Source organism: Chiloscyllium plagiosum, unplaced genomic scaffold (assembly GCF_037043375.1).
Source record: "Chiloscyllium plagiosum isolate Xiang-an unplaced genomic scaffold, Cpla_swu_hap1 HiC_scaffold_8, whole genome shotgun sequence".
NCBI lineage: Eukaryota > Metazoa > Chordata > Chondrichthyes > Orectolobiformes > Hemiscylliidae > Chiloscyllium > Chiloscyllium plagiosum.
This window is the reverse complement of record NW_028270146.1, coordinates 53,249,530-53,263,492: the sequence shown is the minus strand read 5'-3', so window position 1 is coordinate 53,263,492 and position 13,963 is coordinate 53,249,530. Positions and strand designations below refer to the sequence as shown.

General features: G+C 41.5%; 1 protein-coding gene across 3 annotated transcripts in view; it reads left to right on the top strand.

Annotated features, from left to right (window-relative positions):
* The window catches only part of nin (ninein (GSK3B interacting protein)), a 190,257-nt gene that overhangs the window by 80,904 nt on the left and 95,390 nt on the right, over positions 1–13,963 (top strand). For all 3 annotated transcript variants that reach the window (XR_015757905.1, XM_087989848.1, XM_087989847.1), the window contains exon 4: positions 9,774–9,940. Coding sequence is in view for 2 of the 3 variants with exons in the window: in XM_087989848.1 (XP_087845974.1) it covers positions 9,774–9,940 (167 nt within the window). In the remaining variant the exon portion in view is untranslated. The remainder of the gene's footprint in view (positions 1–9,773; positions 9,941–13,963) is intronic.

The following is a 13,963-nucleotide window of genomic DNA, read 5'->3' as shown; positions in this document are numbered from 1 at the left end:
CGCTGTGAGGCAGCAGTGCTAACCACTGTGCCACCGTGCCGCCCACAAATGTGGAGAGCTTGTCCAACACAATGAGCAGTGACATGGATTGCCCATTCAATGTGGTGGAAAGCAATTTAGATCCCATTTAGCTATCTCATGCAACACTGGCAGTAGTGGAGGTCTGAAGGTTTCTTCAGACTTAGCTTTAAGGACATTACTCATGCAGATTGTCTGAAAGGACTGAACATTCACAAATCTGACTGAAGAGAAGCTCGTGGCAAGATTGAACAAGGGAGAATCTGCGCTAATGGACATGCTGCTGCAAGAGATTTAGGATTTCCTTGAAATTGGCGTTTTAATTGCTCCAAAGTAGTTACAGATTAGAGCAAACAATGGTTATCTGTAGGAGTGATCTTGAGTTGGGCTTAGTTGGACAATGAATGGACATCAGAAGTTCTGTTGAGTCAAGGTAAAATCCCTGGTAGATAAGGGAAAGTTATAAAAAATGGCACAGGTTGGGTCAGTGCAAAGTAACAAAAGTACTCAGTTGATGAGGAACATCTCTAACATAATAAGTAGGCACCATAAGGCATGGCTACAGTAACAGAAATCAAGGGCTACAAAACTAATTTAAAATGAGGTCGCAGAGCAGGAATGCCATGAATCCAAAACTTAAGCAATAATGGGGTATTTCAGAAGTTGAAGTAGATAAGGTCTAATGGAAGAAACAAGCTGGAAGATTGTTGAAGCTGTAGAAAAAAAGAGGTTCACTACCAAATTGTGGTAAAGGCAGGAAGCATTTATTTCAACTGCAGGCAGTAGGGATCATCTAATGAAAACCATTAAACGGACAGGATTAATTCAGTAATCTGTTAAAGAAATGTGAATCATTTATTAAGGCCACAATTGGCAAGATTTATCCAGAGGAGAAAGTGAGGACTGCAGATGCTGGAGATCAGAACTGAAAATGTGTTGCTGGAAAAGCGCAGCACGTCAGGCAGCATCCAGGGAACAGGAGAATCGACGTTTCGGGCATAAGCCCTTCTTCAGGAATGAGGAAAGTTTGTCCAGCAGGCTAAGATAAAAGGTAGGGAGGAGGGACTTGGGGGAGGGGCGTTGGAAATGTGATAGGTGGAAAGAGGTCAAGGTGAGGGTGATAGGTCAGACTGGGGTGGGGGGCGGAGAGGTCAGGAAGGAGGTTGCAGATTAGGAAGGCGGTGCTGAATTCGATGGATTTGACTGAGACAAGGTGGGGGGAGGGGAAAATGAGGAAACTGGTGAAATCTGAGTTCATCCCTTGTGGTTGGAGGGTTCCTAGGCGGAAGATGAGGCGCTCTTCCACCAACCGTCGTGTTGTTGTGATCTGGCGATGGAGGAGTCCAAAGACCTGCATATCGTTGGTGGAGTGGGAGGGGGAGTTGAAGTGTTGAGCCACAGGGTGGTTGGGTTGGTTGGTCCGGGTGTCCCAGAGGTGTTCTCTGAAACGCTCCGCAAGTAGCCGGCCTGTCTCTCCCCAATATAGAGGAGGCCACATCGGGTGCAGAGGATGCAATAGATGATGTGTGTGGAGGTGCAGGTGAATCTGTGGCGGATATGGAAGTTTCCTTTAGGGCCTTGGAGGGAGGTGAGGGGGAGGTGTGGGCGCAAGTCTTGCACCTCCTGCGGTTGCAGGGGAAGGTGCCGGGAGTGGAGGTTGGGTTGGTGGGGGGTGTGGATCTGATGAGGGAGTCACGGAGGGAGTGGTCTTTACGGAATGCTGATAGGGGAGGGGAGGGAAATATATCCTTGGTGGTGGGGTCCGTTTGGAGGTGGATCCCTCCAACCACAAGGGATGAACTGTGATTTCACCAGTTTCCTCATTTCCCCTCCCCCCACCTTGTCTCAGTCAAATCCATCGAATTCAGCACCACCTTCCTAACCTGCAACCTTCTTCCTGACCTCTCCGCCCCCACTCCAGTCTGACCTATCACCCTCACCTTGACCTCTTTCCACCTATCACATTTCCGACGCCCCTCCCCCAAGTCCCTCCTCCCTACCTTTTATCTTAGCCTGCTGGACAAACTTTCCTCATTCCTGAAGAAGGGCTTATGCCCAAGATTTATCCAGAGACCTGTGACTGAGGAAGTAAGTATTTTTGTTCACCAGTACTATAGTCACCGAGAGCAAATGAAAGCATCTAAGTTAAGCAACAAGTTGAGGTTATGAGTCTACACACTTCAGCACAGATTTACCAGCAGATTGATTATAAGAGTCTGCCCATTTAAATTGAAGAGATGATTTGTCCAATTCTATAAAAGCTACAACTGAGAAAGAATGGTCAAGGCCCAAAGATTCAGGACGCAGTCAAGAAGATAGATACTGAAAAACTCAAAACTGCCAATATCATCAGGGCTTCTATAAGGGAAATATGAAATTAAAAGTCCTCCAGTTTAAAGGGACTTGCAGACCTTACAGAATCAGAAATTGAATCAATGTCAACAAGCTTCAACACTGTAACACGTAAATTTTCCAGGTCAGAAGATAATGCAAAAATCCTCTGGATCACCTGAATCTGTGGCATTGGGGACTTGCTGGGAATTGGCAGAGTAGCAAAAGGAATTATATAAACAAATGTATAAATGTAAATGTTGTGAAAAAAGCTAGGCAGGAGGAGTTGTATAAAGATCCAGAAGGGTTATTGCTGAAAATTGCTTTAAGCACCTTCCACTATGATGATATAATATAGACTGGATGGGAGAACACTTTAGGATGTTCCTCATCGTTTCTGTAACATTGTTTATCACATCTTTGTAACTTGTACATCTTTGCTGTCGTACAATAAATTACATCTTGTGTAGATTACAACAGGATCTTGACCAGATGGGCCAATGGGCTGAGAAGTGGCAGATGGAGTTTAACTAAGATAAATGCGAGGTGCTGCATTTTGGGAAAGCAAATCTTAGCAGGACTTATACACTTAATGGTAAAGTCCTAGGGAGTGTTGCTGAACAAAGAGACCTGGAAGTGCAGGTTCATAGCTCCTTGAAAGTGGAGTCGCAGGTAGATACGATAGTGAAGAAGGCGTTTGGTATGCTTTCCTTTATTGGTCAGAGTATTGAGTACAGGAGTTGGGAGGTCATGTTGCAGCTGTACCGGACATTGGTTAGGCCACTGTTGGAATATTACGTTCAATTCTGGTCTCCTTCCTATCAGAAAGATGTTGTGAAACTTGGAAGGGTTCAGAAAGGATTTACAAGGATGTTGCCAGGGTTGGAGGATTTGAGTTATAGGGAGAGGCTGAACAGGCTGTGGCTGTTTTCCCTGGAATGTCGGAGGCTGAGGGGTGACCTTATAGAGGTTTACAAAATTATGAGGGGCATGAATAGGGTAAATAGGCAAAGTCTTTTCCCTGGGGTTGGGGAGTCCAGAACTAGAGGGCATAGGTTTAGGGTGAGAGGGGAAAGGTATTAAAGAGACCTAAGGAGCAACGTTTTCACACAGAGAGTGGTACGAATATGGAACGAGCTGCCAGAGGAAGTGGTGGAGACTGGTACAATTGCAACATTTAAGAGGCATTTGGATGGGTATATGAATAGGAAGGGTTTGGAGGGTTATGGGCCGGGTGCTGGCAGGTGGGACTAGATTGGGTTGGGATATCTGGTCGGCATGGACGGGTTGGACCGATGAGTCTGTTTCCATGCTGTACATCTCTATGACTCTAAAAAGAACCTTATATCATGAGGCTGCCAAGTGGATTTCCTCTACCACATTGAACCAAGTACGTTCTGTAGATCCCTACACTGAAGGAGAATGGTGGTAGCAAATCTACCTTAGAGTGTGCAGTAATACAGAAAGGTCACACAACATGATAAACAATGGTACAGATTTCTTATGAAACAGGTTTCCAAATCAATCATCAAAACAAAATCAATTATCCTGTTTCAGGAAGAATATGATAATCTAGAAGAACTTCATAGGTATGTGGACACAACAGGAAATTGAGATTGTAATTTTGCTCAGTGAACATTGTTAATGATCTGAGATGAGAATTATACTGGTAGAACTCATGGTCTCCTGAATGGAAACAAATTTTTTTATATACTCATGGGAGGTGGGTGCTGCTGGCTGGGTCAACGTTTTATTGCCCAATCCTAGTTGCCTTTAAGAAGTGCTTGGTGAGCTGCCGTCAAGACCCACTACTTCACATGTTTTGTAGGTCCACAATTAGGGAGGGAGTTCCAGGATTTGACCCAGTGACACTGAAAGAACAGTGATAGATTTCCAAGTCAGCATGGTCAGTGGCTTGGAGGGGAACTTGCAGGTCATGGTTTTCCCCTATTTCATGTTAAACTTCATAACTAGTTTGAACTAAGAGATGCATTTCACTATTGAATTGTCACACTCGTTAACAGCATCATGTGAATTTTTTAATGCTGACTGATAGATAAAGGCAGCATCCGAGGAGCAGGAAAATCGATGTTTTGGCAAAAGCCCTTCATCAGGAATAGAGGCAGGAAGCCTCCAGGATGGAGAGATAAATGGGGAGAGGGGAGGGCTGAGGCGAAGGTAGCAAAGAGTACAATAGGTGAATGGGGGTGGGGATGGAGGTGATAAGTAAACCTACCAATCTCCCTTCCCACCTATCCGCTCCACCCTCCCCTTTGACCTATCACCTCCATCCCCACCCCCATTCACCTATTGTACTCTTTGCTACCTTCTCCCCAGCACTCCCCCTCCCCCCCCCCCCCCCCCCCCCCCCCCATTTATCTCTCTACCCAGGAGGCTTCCTGTTTCTATTCCTGATGAAGGGCTTTTGCCCGAAATGTCGATTTTCCTGCTCCTCGGATGCTGCCTGACCTGCTCTACTTTTCCAGCACCACTCTGGTCTAAACTCTGATTTCCAGCATCTGCAGTCCTCACGTTTGCCTGATAGATAAAGGACAACAGTGATTAAGTCATTATGATAAATAGATTACACTCACAAGTGCTCTATTATATCCACTGCAATGAGTGTTTCTTGTAAGGCTTCCTCTTTCCTGAACAGATTGTACTGTTCTTGTGTTTCATGAGAAGTATACAATTCATTGATTTTTGTTTGCAGCAATGTTTTTCATTTACATGAAAAACCAGGCCTCCAATAAAGATGACATAGCATTCTGAGAGAGTTCATTGTACCAATCTTTTTGATATCAGTGTTATTAACCAACAAGTCCAGTTGAGAACATAAGGAGGTAGGATTGCATGAAAAGTAATTGAACAGACAAAATGAGCAAACATCATCCAGATGACCCATGCAGTTCATTTACGTATTGCTTTATGTTTACACCTACTTTTGGGGTACTCCTCTTATGGCTATCAGTGAGTTCTTGGCAGCTTGCTGCCTTGTATCTGCAGCTATCTGACATGCCCAGGGCCTGTGTCGATGTGGTGTTACTGTTCCTGCATCAATACTTCTGTCATAGGGTTTTATCATGGGATGGGGCGCAGTGGCCGGTGCTAATACAACCATGTCCAACATGACCACAGGATTCAGGCACAGCTGAGTAATGAAACAAGGGATTGTAGGTTGAGAGAGGGGATGCCAATAAGAGCAATCTCTCACCAGGCTACCCCTCTTCCTGATGCCAAGTCCCTGATCACAAACTGAATGCCTTTGAATGAGGAAACTTCTTGTGAATTTGCAAGTCACCTGACAAGGTTGGGTTTTCAGGTTTCCCCATGGTAAGTCCCCCACCAGCCACTGTGTAAATACCAACGGCAACAGATGCTGCCTTGTGATGTGCATTAATTGTCCAATTAAGGGCTCAATTGTAGTTGGTGTTGGATTGTCTGGGCCTTCCTGTTCCAGACTTATTCGCGGCAGGTATGAGAAGTTGGTGAGGTCCCCACCTGCCACCAAACCTGCCATAAAGGAGGGCATTAGATTCCAACCTTTCCTCGGATGTCAGTGTGCTGCTCCTATGTCCTCTCAGAATGGTGCTACTTATGAATTGCCAACAAGTTGACTACTGTCTCAATGAACGAGCACATGAGCTCAAAGCCCAGAGTTATAAAGGGACAACATGTGCCACATGAACTCCTCCTTGACTGACCAGATTGCTACAGTGCTCCAGGAATTTCTCTCATTCGAAAACCCTTCTGTCTTTGATTCTCCAGAAAAGCCCTCCTTGCTTGGGGCACCTGAGGCCCAGTATCATTTTTCATAATGATCATGATGTGCTGAACTTATATGTCAAAGCCTCAACTTTGTGTGCAGCTTAGAGTCTCTTTGCAGACAGTTTTGAGGAAGTAACAGAATGTGATGCGGCCAACTTGCAGCAGTGTCTCTCTTTGATACCCAGTATACTTTTTATTGGAATGTTCAGTAGTGCTCAGCTAGTGCACTCATCCAACAAATAACTCAGAGAACACTGGAGAAACTCATTAGGTCTGGCATCATCTATGGAGAGAAAAACAGAGTTACTGCTTCAAGTCCAATATGACTCCTCTTCAGATTTTCAGCATCCACAATATTTTGCCATTATGTGCAAAAGCTACTTCTCTCTGGCAGTGGCACTAACATAAAGCAATACTATAAAATGCCAATCAGCATTGTCACATCCCCTCTTCTCCCATTGCTCAGCGTCAGTTCATGTCTGAACATTTATCACAAGTGAAAATGCCACTTGCTAGACAGCAGCCACAAATAAGTAAAGTGGGAAAGTAGTGGGAATAATATTTATTTAATTTAAAATAGAACCTGCCAATCTAAACATGTGAAAAATATCCTTATGTATCCGGTAATCTTTATTCTTCATTTTCCTAATGCTTCTGTGCTTCAAGAGTAGAACTCTTGTGTCTTCAGTGGAAGTATATGCAGATCCTTGCTCTGACTGTCAAGACACACTTGGCCAATGTTCTTCTCGGTTTTGAAGCTCATGAAAGTCTGGCAAAATCGCTCCAGCTGTGCTGTACAGGAGATATCATCACCATTGGGATACAAAGTAACTTGTGGAATACTGCATGGGATAAAGGAGAATGGGTGAAAAATGGATGCACTTGTATGGGGTCCCCACTTCCGAATCCCCTTCACCACCAACTATCTAATGGCCTATCACACTTCCTTGCGAGCAATCTGCTGGGGAATATTGTGGGGTGAAAACCGATTAAGGGTATCATTTATCTTGCTTTTCGGGGCGTTTATATCATGAGACACAAATCATTGCTGAAGACTGCATAAGCCCATTTGATTACTGTGTGTGAGGAACTATACCAGTAACTTTCCTTTGCATGGATTAAGATGTCATCACAAGAGACTTCAACATCAAGTCTGTCATCTCTTTGCAAGCATAGATGGAAAGCATGCCAGTATATCCTTGCTACTGCTCTCAAAGTACCTTTTTAATTAATGGCCCTAAGTTACTGCATGCACATTAAGCATCCCTGTAGTCTCCCAACTAAAATCTCCACTGTTGTTCATGTCTCTATGCTGTACTGCTGCTCACTGTGTAAAAACACAACCATCTTCCCACTGGTCCCACCAAAATGTAAGTATCTGAGTTGATGCATGAGTGAGTGACTTCCTCTGAGAAGTAATTAATATCCTCCTGGCATCTCCTACTGGATCCTTGATGTGATCATTGTTCACTGGTTGCCAACATCAAATCAACATGAGTGAACATTGTACGTGAGGTGATATTTTGCCAGTAGGTAGCTGTGAGACACACACCTCCCCATCACCAATGGTCAGGCAGTGCCAAGATTCCTCTACAGATATCAGTTGAGAGGTGACTCAAGGGCAATGATCACTCTAATTTTCGTTGGTGCCTATGCAGATTTTGAGAAGTCTGAACCGTATATTTAAATGAGAGTGGTAGTTATACAGTGGAGACTGATAGGGTATTCATGGAATCTTTTTAGCTTCTGCACGTCTGCTCATACACCATACAACTTCCACACAATGTAGGGTCACCACCAGTTCTCTACCTCTCCTTCGTGTCCTGTGCTATATATTGAATGAATAGATGGAGATGACTTTTTGAAGGTGACTACAAAGTAGAGACATGGCATCGTATAAGGGTGAGGATCCTTTAGAAAGAAGAATAATTGTGGTTGAACTATTGGATGCAGTACCAAATAACTTGAAATCATTTAAACTCTAATTACTGTAAGGATGAAATTGAGTATCAAGGTAAATGAACAGATGGGCATGGAAAACATGTATTGACACAGAGGGATGGGTATACCTATAAGCTACATTGGTTGAGGAGTAATGTGCTGGAGTAGGCGTAAAAAGGCAGAGTGAAGGCTGTTGGGTTATGCACATTTAAGAAGATGGGTTAGTCAGGAACAATGTTAACCTTCCCTGCCCTGCAGCAATCATTAAAACCACAATTTTAATATTATGCTTCAGCTCCTGTTGCTGCTAACGTTATGGCCAATCTCCAACCATGCCTTCTTACTTCACCTACAGGCTTGTTCCCTCTATTTATAGGAAAGAATATTTTCCTGATGGCTCTAACAGAGTGCAACAGCACACCCTGAGTGATATCACTAAAACAAGGCATAGCCTTTTGAACATCTCAGCGTCTCTAATTCTGCCCATTCCTTCTGTTGTGCCACCCAACTCCACTATCAGTTAATTGTATGCTTGGAATGTTCCTTTAAATTGGCTACAAAGTGCAGAAAATATATCATAACACAAAAGCTACGTTAAAAAAAAATCATTGACAGATATTCTGTACTTCTGGATTTCTTTACACTTTGCCAGATTCCTGTGTGACGCAATTGAATTCAGCCCCATGTCTCCACATTTTCAGGTTATCTTCCTTGCCAGACTTCAGGCTAATCTGGCAGGATCACCTATCACCTTTGTGCTCACTGAACTACACAGGTTTCTGTTTGATCAACACTTTGATTTTACAACTCTCACCCTTGTTTTCAAACCACTTAATGATCTCGCTCCTCCCTATCTCTCTAATCTCCTCCAGCCCCACAATCTTCTGGGGTATATGCATTCCTCCAATTCTCGCCCTGTGAGCATTGCCAGTTTTAATTGCTGAACAATTGGCAGCTGTCCCATCAGCTGTCAAGGCCTTAAACACTGGAATTCTCTCCTTAAACCCTTAAATCTTGCTTTCATATTCTAAAATGTTTCTTAAAACATACCAGTCAGACCAAGTGTTTGGTTATCTGACCTAATATTTCCAAATGTGGCTTGGTATCAAGCTTTTTTTATTATGCTCCAGTGAAGCATGCTGCAACAACTTATTACTTTGAAGAGACTATATAAAAACGTGTTGATGCTAATCCAAAACCTGAAATCCTTCTGAACTCAGATTAATCAGGTTTTGCATTAAACCAAAGTTTACACATGCACTTATATTAGGAGACGTTGCATAGCAATCATGAGTGACCCTGTGGTCTACCCATTTTTTTTCTAATCAATCTGTTCAGAGTTATTATTGTACACCTCCTGGAGCAGATGGGAGTTGAACCCAGATATCTCAGTGCAAGGGTAGGGATACTACTACTGCGTCACAGGAGGACCCAAAATGTTAACTACTCCCCAGCAGAGAATTGAACCCCAGTCTCCCCTTGTGACAGACAGAGATACTAAACACCACACTACTTGGATGCTAAACACTGTGGTCTATTGTAGCAGTCATATGGTCAGACTGATTATCATTAATAAAGTCAGCACAGGCAGGACATTGGAACTAGGACTCAGAAGTTTATTAGATAAGCCTGATGAGTTAGTTGAAAGCCTCTAAAGATATTGTGTATGCAATTTAAAATGATTAGGCTGATTGCAATGCATTTTATGCCCACAGATTCTACCGAGGTACAGCCAAAATATGTCAAAGATGGGAAACGATATGGGCGGAGAACAGCACCAGAATTTCAGGATTCGGTGGAAGAGTTTATGGAGGTCAGAGTGACAGAACCTTTAGCTGATGATACACAACTTGAAAATGCTCCTTCTGGGCATGATATTGAGGTGGGTTGAAATTATTTGTATTCTTAGCTGTTTTTGAGGACATTCTAATGAATCCTGTTTTTGGGTCTGTGTGAATTTCTAGGTTTTGATTTCTAATTAGTTGAATTCCGTATGAGTTCAAGTGTGTTCTTCACCCAAAGTGGAATTAGAGGATAGGAGATATTAGACCAAGTAGAAATGTTTATATAGTTAGCGAGTTTTGAGAAGATTTATAGCTCAGGTTGAGGTTCTGGATGTAGGTTCGCTCGCTAAGCTGAAAGGTTCATTTTCAGACTTTCTATTTGACAAACACATTGACTTAGATCCGATTTACCACCCCCTGAGAAAAAGAACCAGAAAAGACATCACCACAGGAAATGACATAACTACAGGAAATGATATCACCGACCCAAAGAAACCCAAACATATAAATAGAAAGCAGAAATCATCAGCAATGCTTCGTCCGGAGGCTCACTGAAGATCTTACCTAATTTGGTGATGAAACGTCTGAAAACGAACCTTCCAGCTCAGCGAGGAAACCTGCATCCATGTTTATGTAGTCCCAACTGCAAAGCATGTATTATGTTATTTAGCAGGGGTGAAAAACAGAAATTAGTTTTGGGATTTTGTCCACGATTGGAAATGTGCCTCATCTGGCTGGGGAGGGCAGCCAGCTAAATTAGAGTTCTGTTTTTAACATCTTAGTGTAAATTTTTATTCAGTTTGATTTCCTTTCTCATTTCCACTCTCTCTGTAAATGTATGTATGTATGTATATGTCACTTTCTTTCAGAAAATCAAATAACTGTGTCAAAATTTAAGATATTAAAAATTATTCTAAACTTTTCAAATTGTTGAAAGTGAGTGTGATGCTAGCCTACATCTTTGGGGATGTAGGCATTCTTTCTTAACCAAGTACAGACAGGCTTCACCTCAGCAGATACACCTTTAATCAGATTAGATACAACCACTGGGCCCGGAAAGATTCCAGCCTAGTAACTGAAGAGAGTAGCAAGATCATGAGTATGTCTTAGCATCACAGCAGCAAAGAAAAATACTGAATAAATTTCAGTGTAAACTATCTGGATTGAATTAAAGCAACTGTTAGGGATAGTGGGATGTTTAAAACAATAGTTGCTTTTGGAACAGGGTCACAGATATAGCGGACACGAGAAGCAGCTGCATGAGTTGGGTGGGAAAGTCTTGACAACAGCTAGGTGGGGAGCCTGGAGGCAAGGTGTATTTCATTTCATAAGGACAAAGTTTGGAGGCCCATGGTGGATGAAGATGGCATAAAGAAAGTTGAGAGAACCACAGCTTGTATTTTAAATTTTTGAACAAGTGGAATTCAGATGCTGAAGGACAGCAAGAGCCTAAAATTTGGAGAAAATTAATGTAGGTTGTGGGTATCAAAGCGTAAAATATTTACGTGTTGGTACTCTGCTGGGGATAAAAAAGCACTGCAAAGCCACCTTACAGTGCAATACTTGTGACAAGTTTATATTTGCAAAATCCAGTACAGAAGTGCACATAGGAATTTAAAACAGAGAAGGGGAAAATCTTTCAAAGCTTCGCATTAGACAGTACAGGCAAATGTAGAATGTTAACAAAGCATAGATAGATACACATGGAGTGATTTACATTGGAAAATGAGCTTGAAACCAAACCTTTTTATCCAAATGTATGTTTTAGCAGACATTCTTAAGAGACCAAGGAAAGAAATAAGGTTACATTAATAGGTTGTGTCTAAAATAGACAAATGACAGCTGGAAGTTCCACTTACTTAGGTGAAATTTGAGTACTTGACTGTTGCAGAATGAGTTGTTTGAACAATTAGCAACAGGAGTTGTTTAAGCAATTAGTTGCTATGATGTGCAGTGACATGTGCAATTTACACAGACACCACTTTACACTGTCTGCATAGAGGTTATTTGTGTCATGCAACCTCATTTTATTCTTCCTCAGGTCCCACCGGTTTAGCTATTTATTTCCCAGGAGCTCTTCACCTCCCAATTTGCGTGTAAGTTGCACAGGCAGCTAGCAGAAAATGTGCTTTCATAGTAATGCTGAAATATGAAATCAGTGTGGTGGCTGAACAGAAACCCCCTCATGTAACTACATCCATTTTGTCATTGAGCATATAGTATATTTATTTGAGTCCCATCATGAATGCCTTCATGTGTATAGAGTTCTCCTGGCTGGCTCTACAAAGTATATGCCCTGCTTTTATTTTAACGAGATAATCCTATGTCCTCGGAAATCAAATTAAAGTTCTGAGTCTGTCTGACTAAAGTGAATAGGTGAGACAATATACTAAAAATATAATCAAGTTGAGCAAAATAATCTTAAATTCTGTTGGAATATGAAATTGACTTGGATGTTAGGACAAAACAACAATACTAAATCAACAACAAAGTAAATGGAAAGGAAAATAATGTGGTGTGCCAAATGAGCTGTTGACTTTCCACATGGTCATTCTGTTTGTTGAACAGTGAATAAGTTGGCCAAAGCCTCTTGGTTTTCTTTAAACAGTGCCACAGGATCTTTTTCAGTCTCACTGAAAATAAAGATTAAAGCTTGGATATTAACACATCCTCCAAAGGACAGCATCCTAACAATGCAGTATTCCATAAGATCCACACTTGATAGTTAACCTTGATAGTTATAAGTTCAAATCATGGTGTTAAACAAACATCCAACAAAGTTGACAATAATTAATCAATTAGGTTATAGCAGTTTTCTTTTCCCGGTATTTTATTTGACTAGATTTTGATATGCTTATGTCACCCAAAAGTTGTCCAATTTCACAATTGAAATGGTCCTAATGCCTGTATCATTTTTCATGGAGGCTGCATTGACCTTTTTGATCTGAGTATTGTTACAGTAATATTTCCAAGTTGCCCAGTAAATATAATTCTTGAAAATAAAAATGGGAATTTTGCTAATCTTGAAGAATTTTAGAACCCCATCCTTTTTCCATTTATTTCTGATTCTTTATCTTTGAATATATAATCATATATTTTAAGATAACCTGTTTTAAGTCTCCTTTCCACATTTTAAGGTTAGGTATCTCCATGGTATATCCACGTTGCAAACTCTCCATCTACTTTTGCCACTGTTCATTTGTTTTTCTGGCAAATTACTATGTGTTTCCAATTTTTTGCTGTATTTATTTTGGACTGTTTGCACTTTATCTCCACCCCTCGTCGCTATTTGCAGCTTTTTCCCTCCAATATGGACTTGCTTTGTGTTTTTCAACAAATTATGTTAAGATTATCCAAATCATGACTTTATTGAAATAAAATTAAAATACTGCAGATGCTGGGAATCTGAAATAAAGCAACATTCTGGAGAAATTCAGCAGATCTGGCAGTAGCTGTGGAGAGAGAAATAGAACAACCATCTCAAGTCCAATATGACTCTTCTGAAAATCAGTGCTAATTTAAAAAAAATTAAAAATGTTTGCACTGTGATTTGCAAGTTACTCACATATATGGCCTCTTAAGAAAATCATCTCACATGAACAGTAAAACTGCTTGCCCATTCTAGACTGTCCTATTTCCATCTGTTCCTGCATATTTATTGCACACACAAATGTAAAGCATTCTGGTATTCTAACTGTACACATGCGAGTTGTCATCTGGTGTCCTGGGGTGATGTTGCCTCACTGTGAAATATAATGGTGGTGAATGTTGCTGCTGTGGTAACTGTTACTGCTGATCGACTGCATTTGGTAAAAATATTTGACCTTTGAGACTAATGATCATTCATTTCCTTGTTCAGCTGGCAAAAATCCAATCTTTCCCATCAACTTTCTGCATTGAAGGAGCAGCTCCTCTGATTATATGCACATGTCTGCGGTTGTGACATTTTATCTATTCAGTTAAAAATCACACAATGCCAGGTTATAGTCCAACGGGATTATTGGAAAGCACTAGCTTTCGGAGTGCTGCTCCTTCAACAGGTGGTTGTCTATTCAGTCATTTTAACTGTGGTAACAACTGCTACACACAGGTTACACATTGCCAAGTAGGTTATCTTTTAT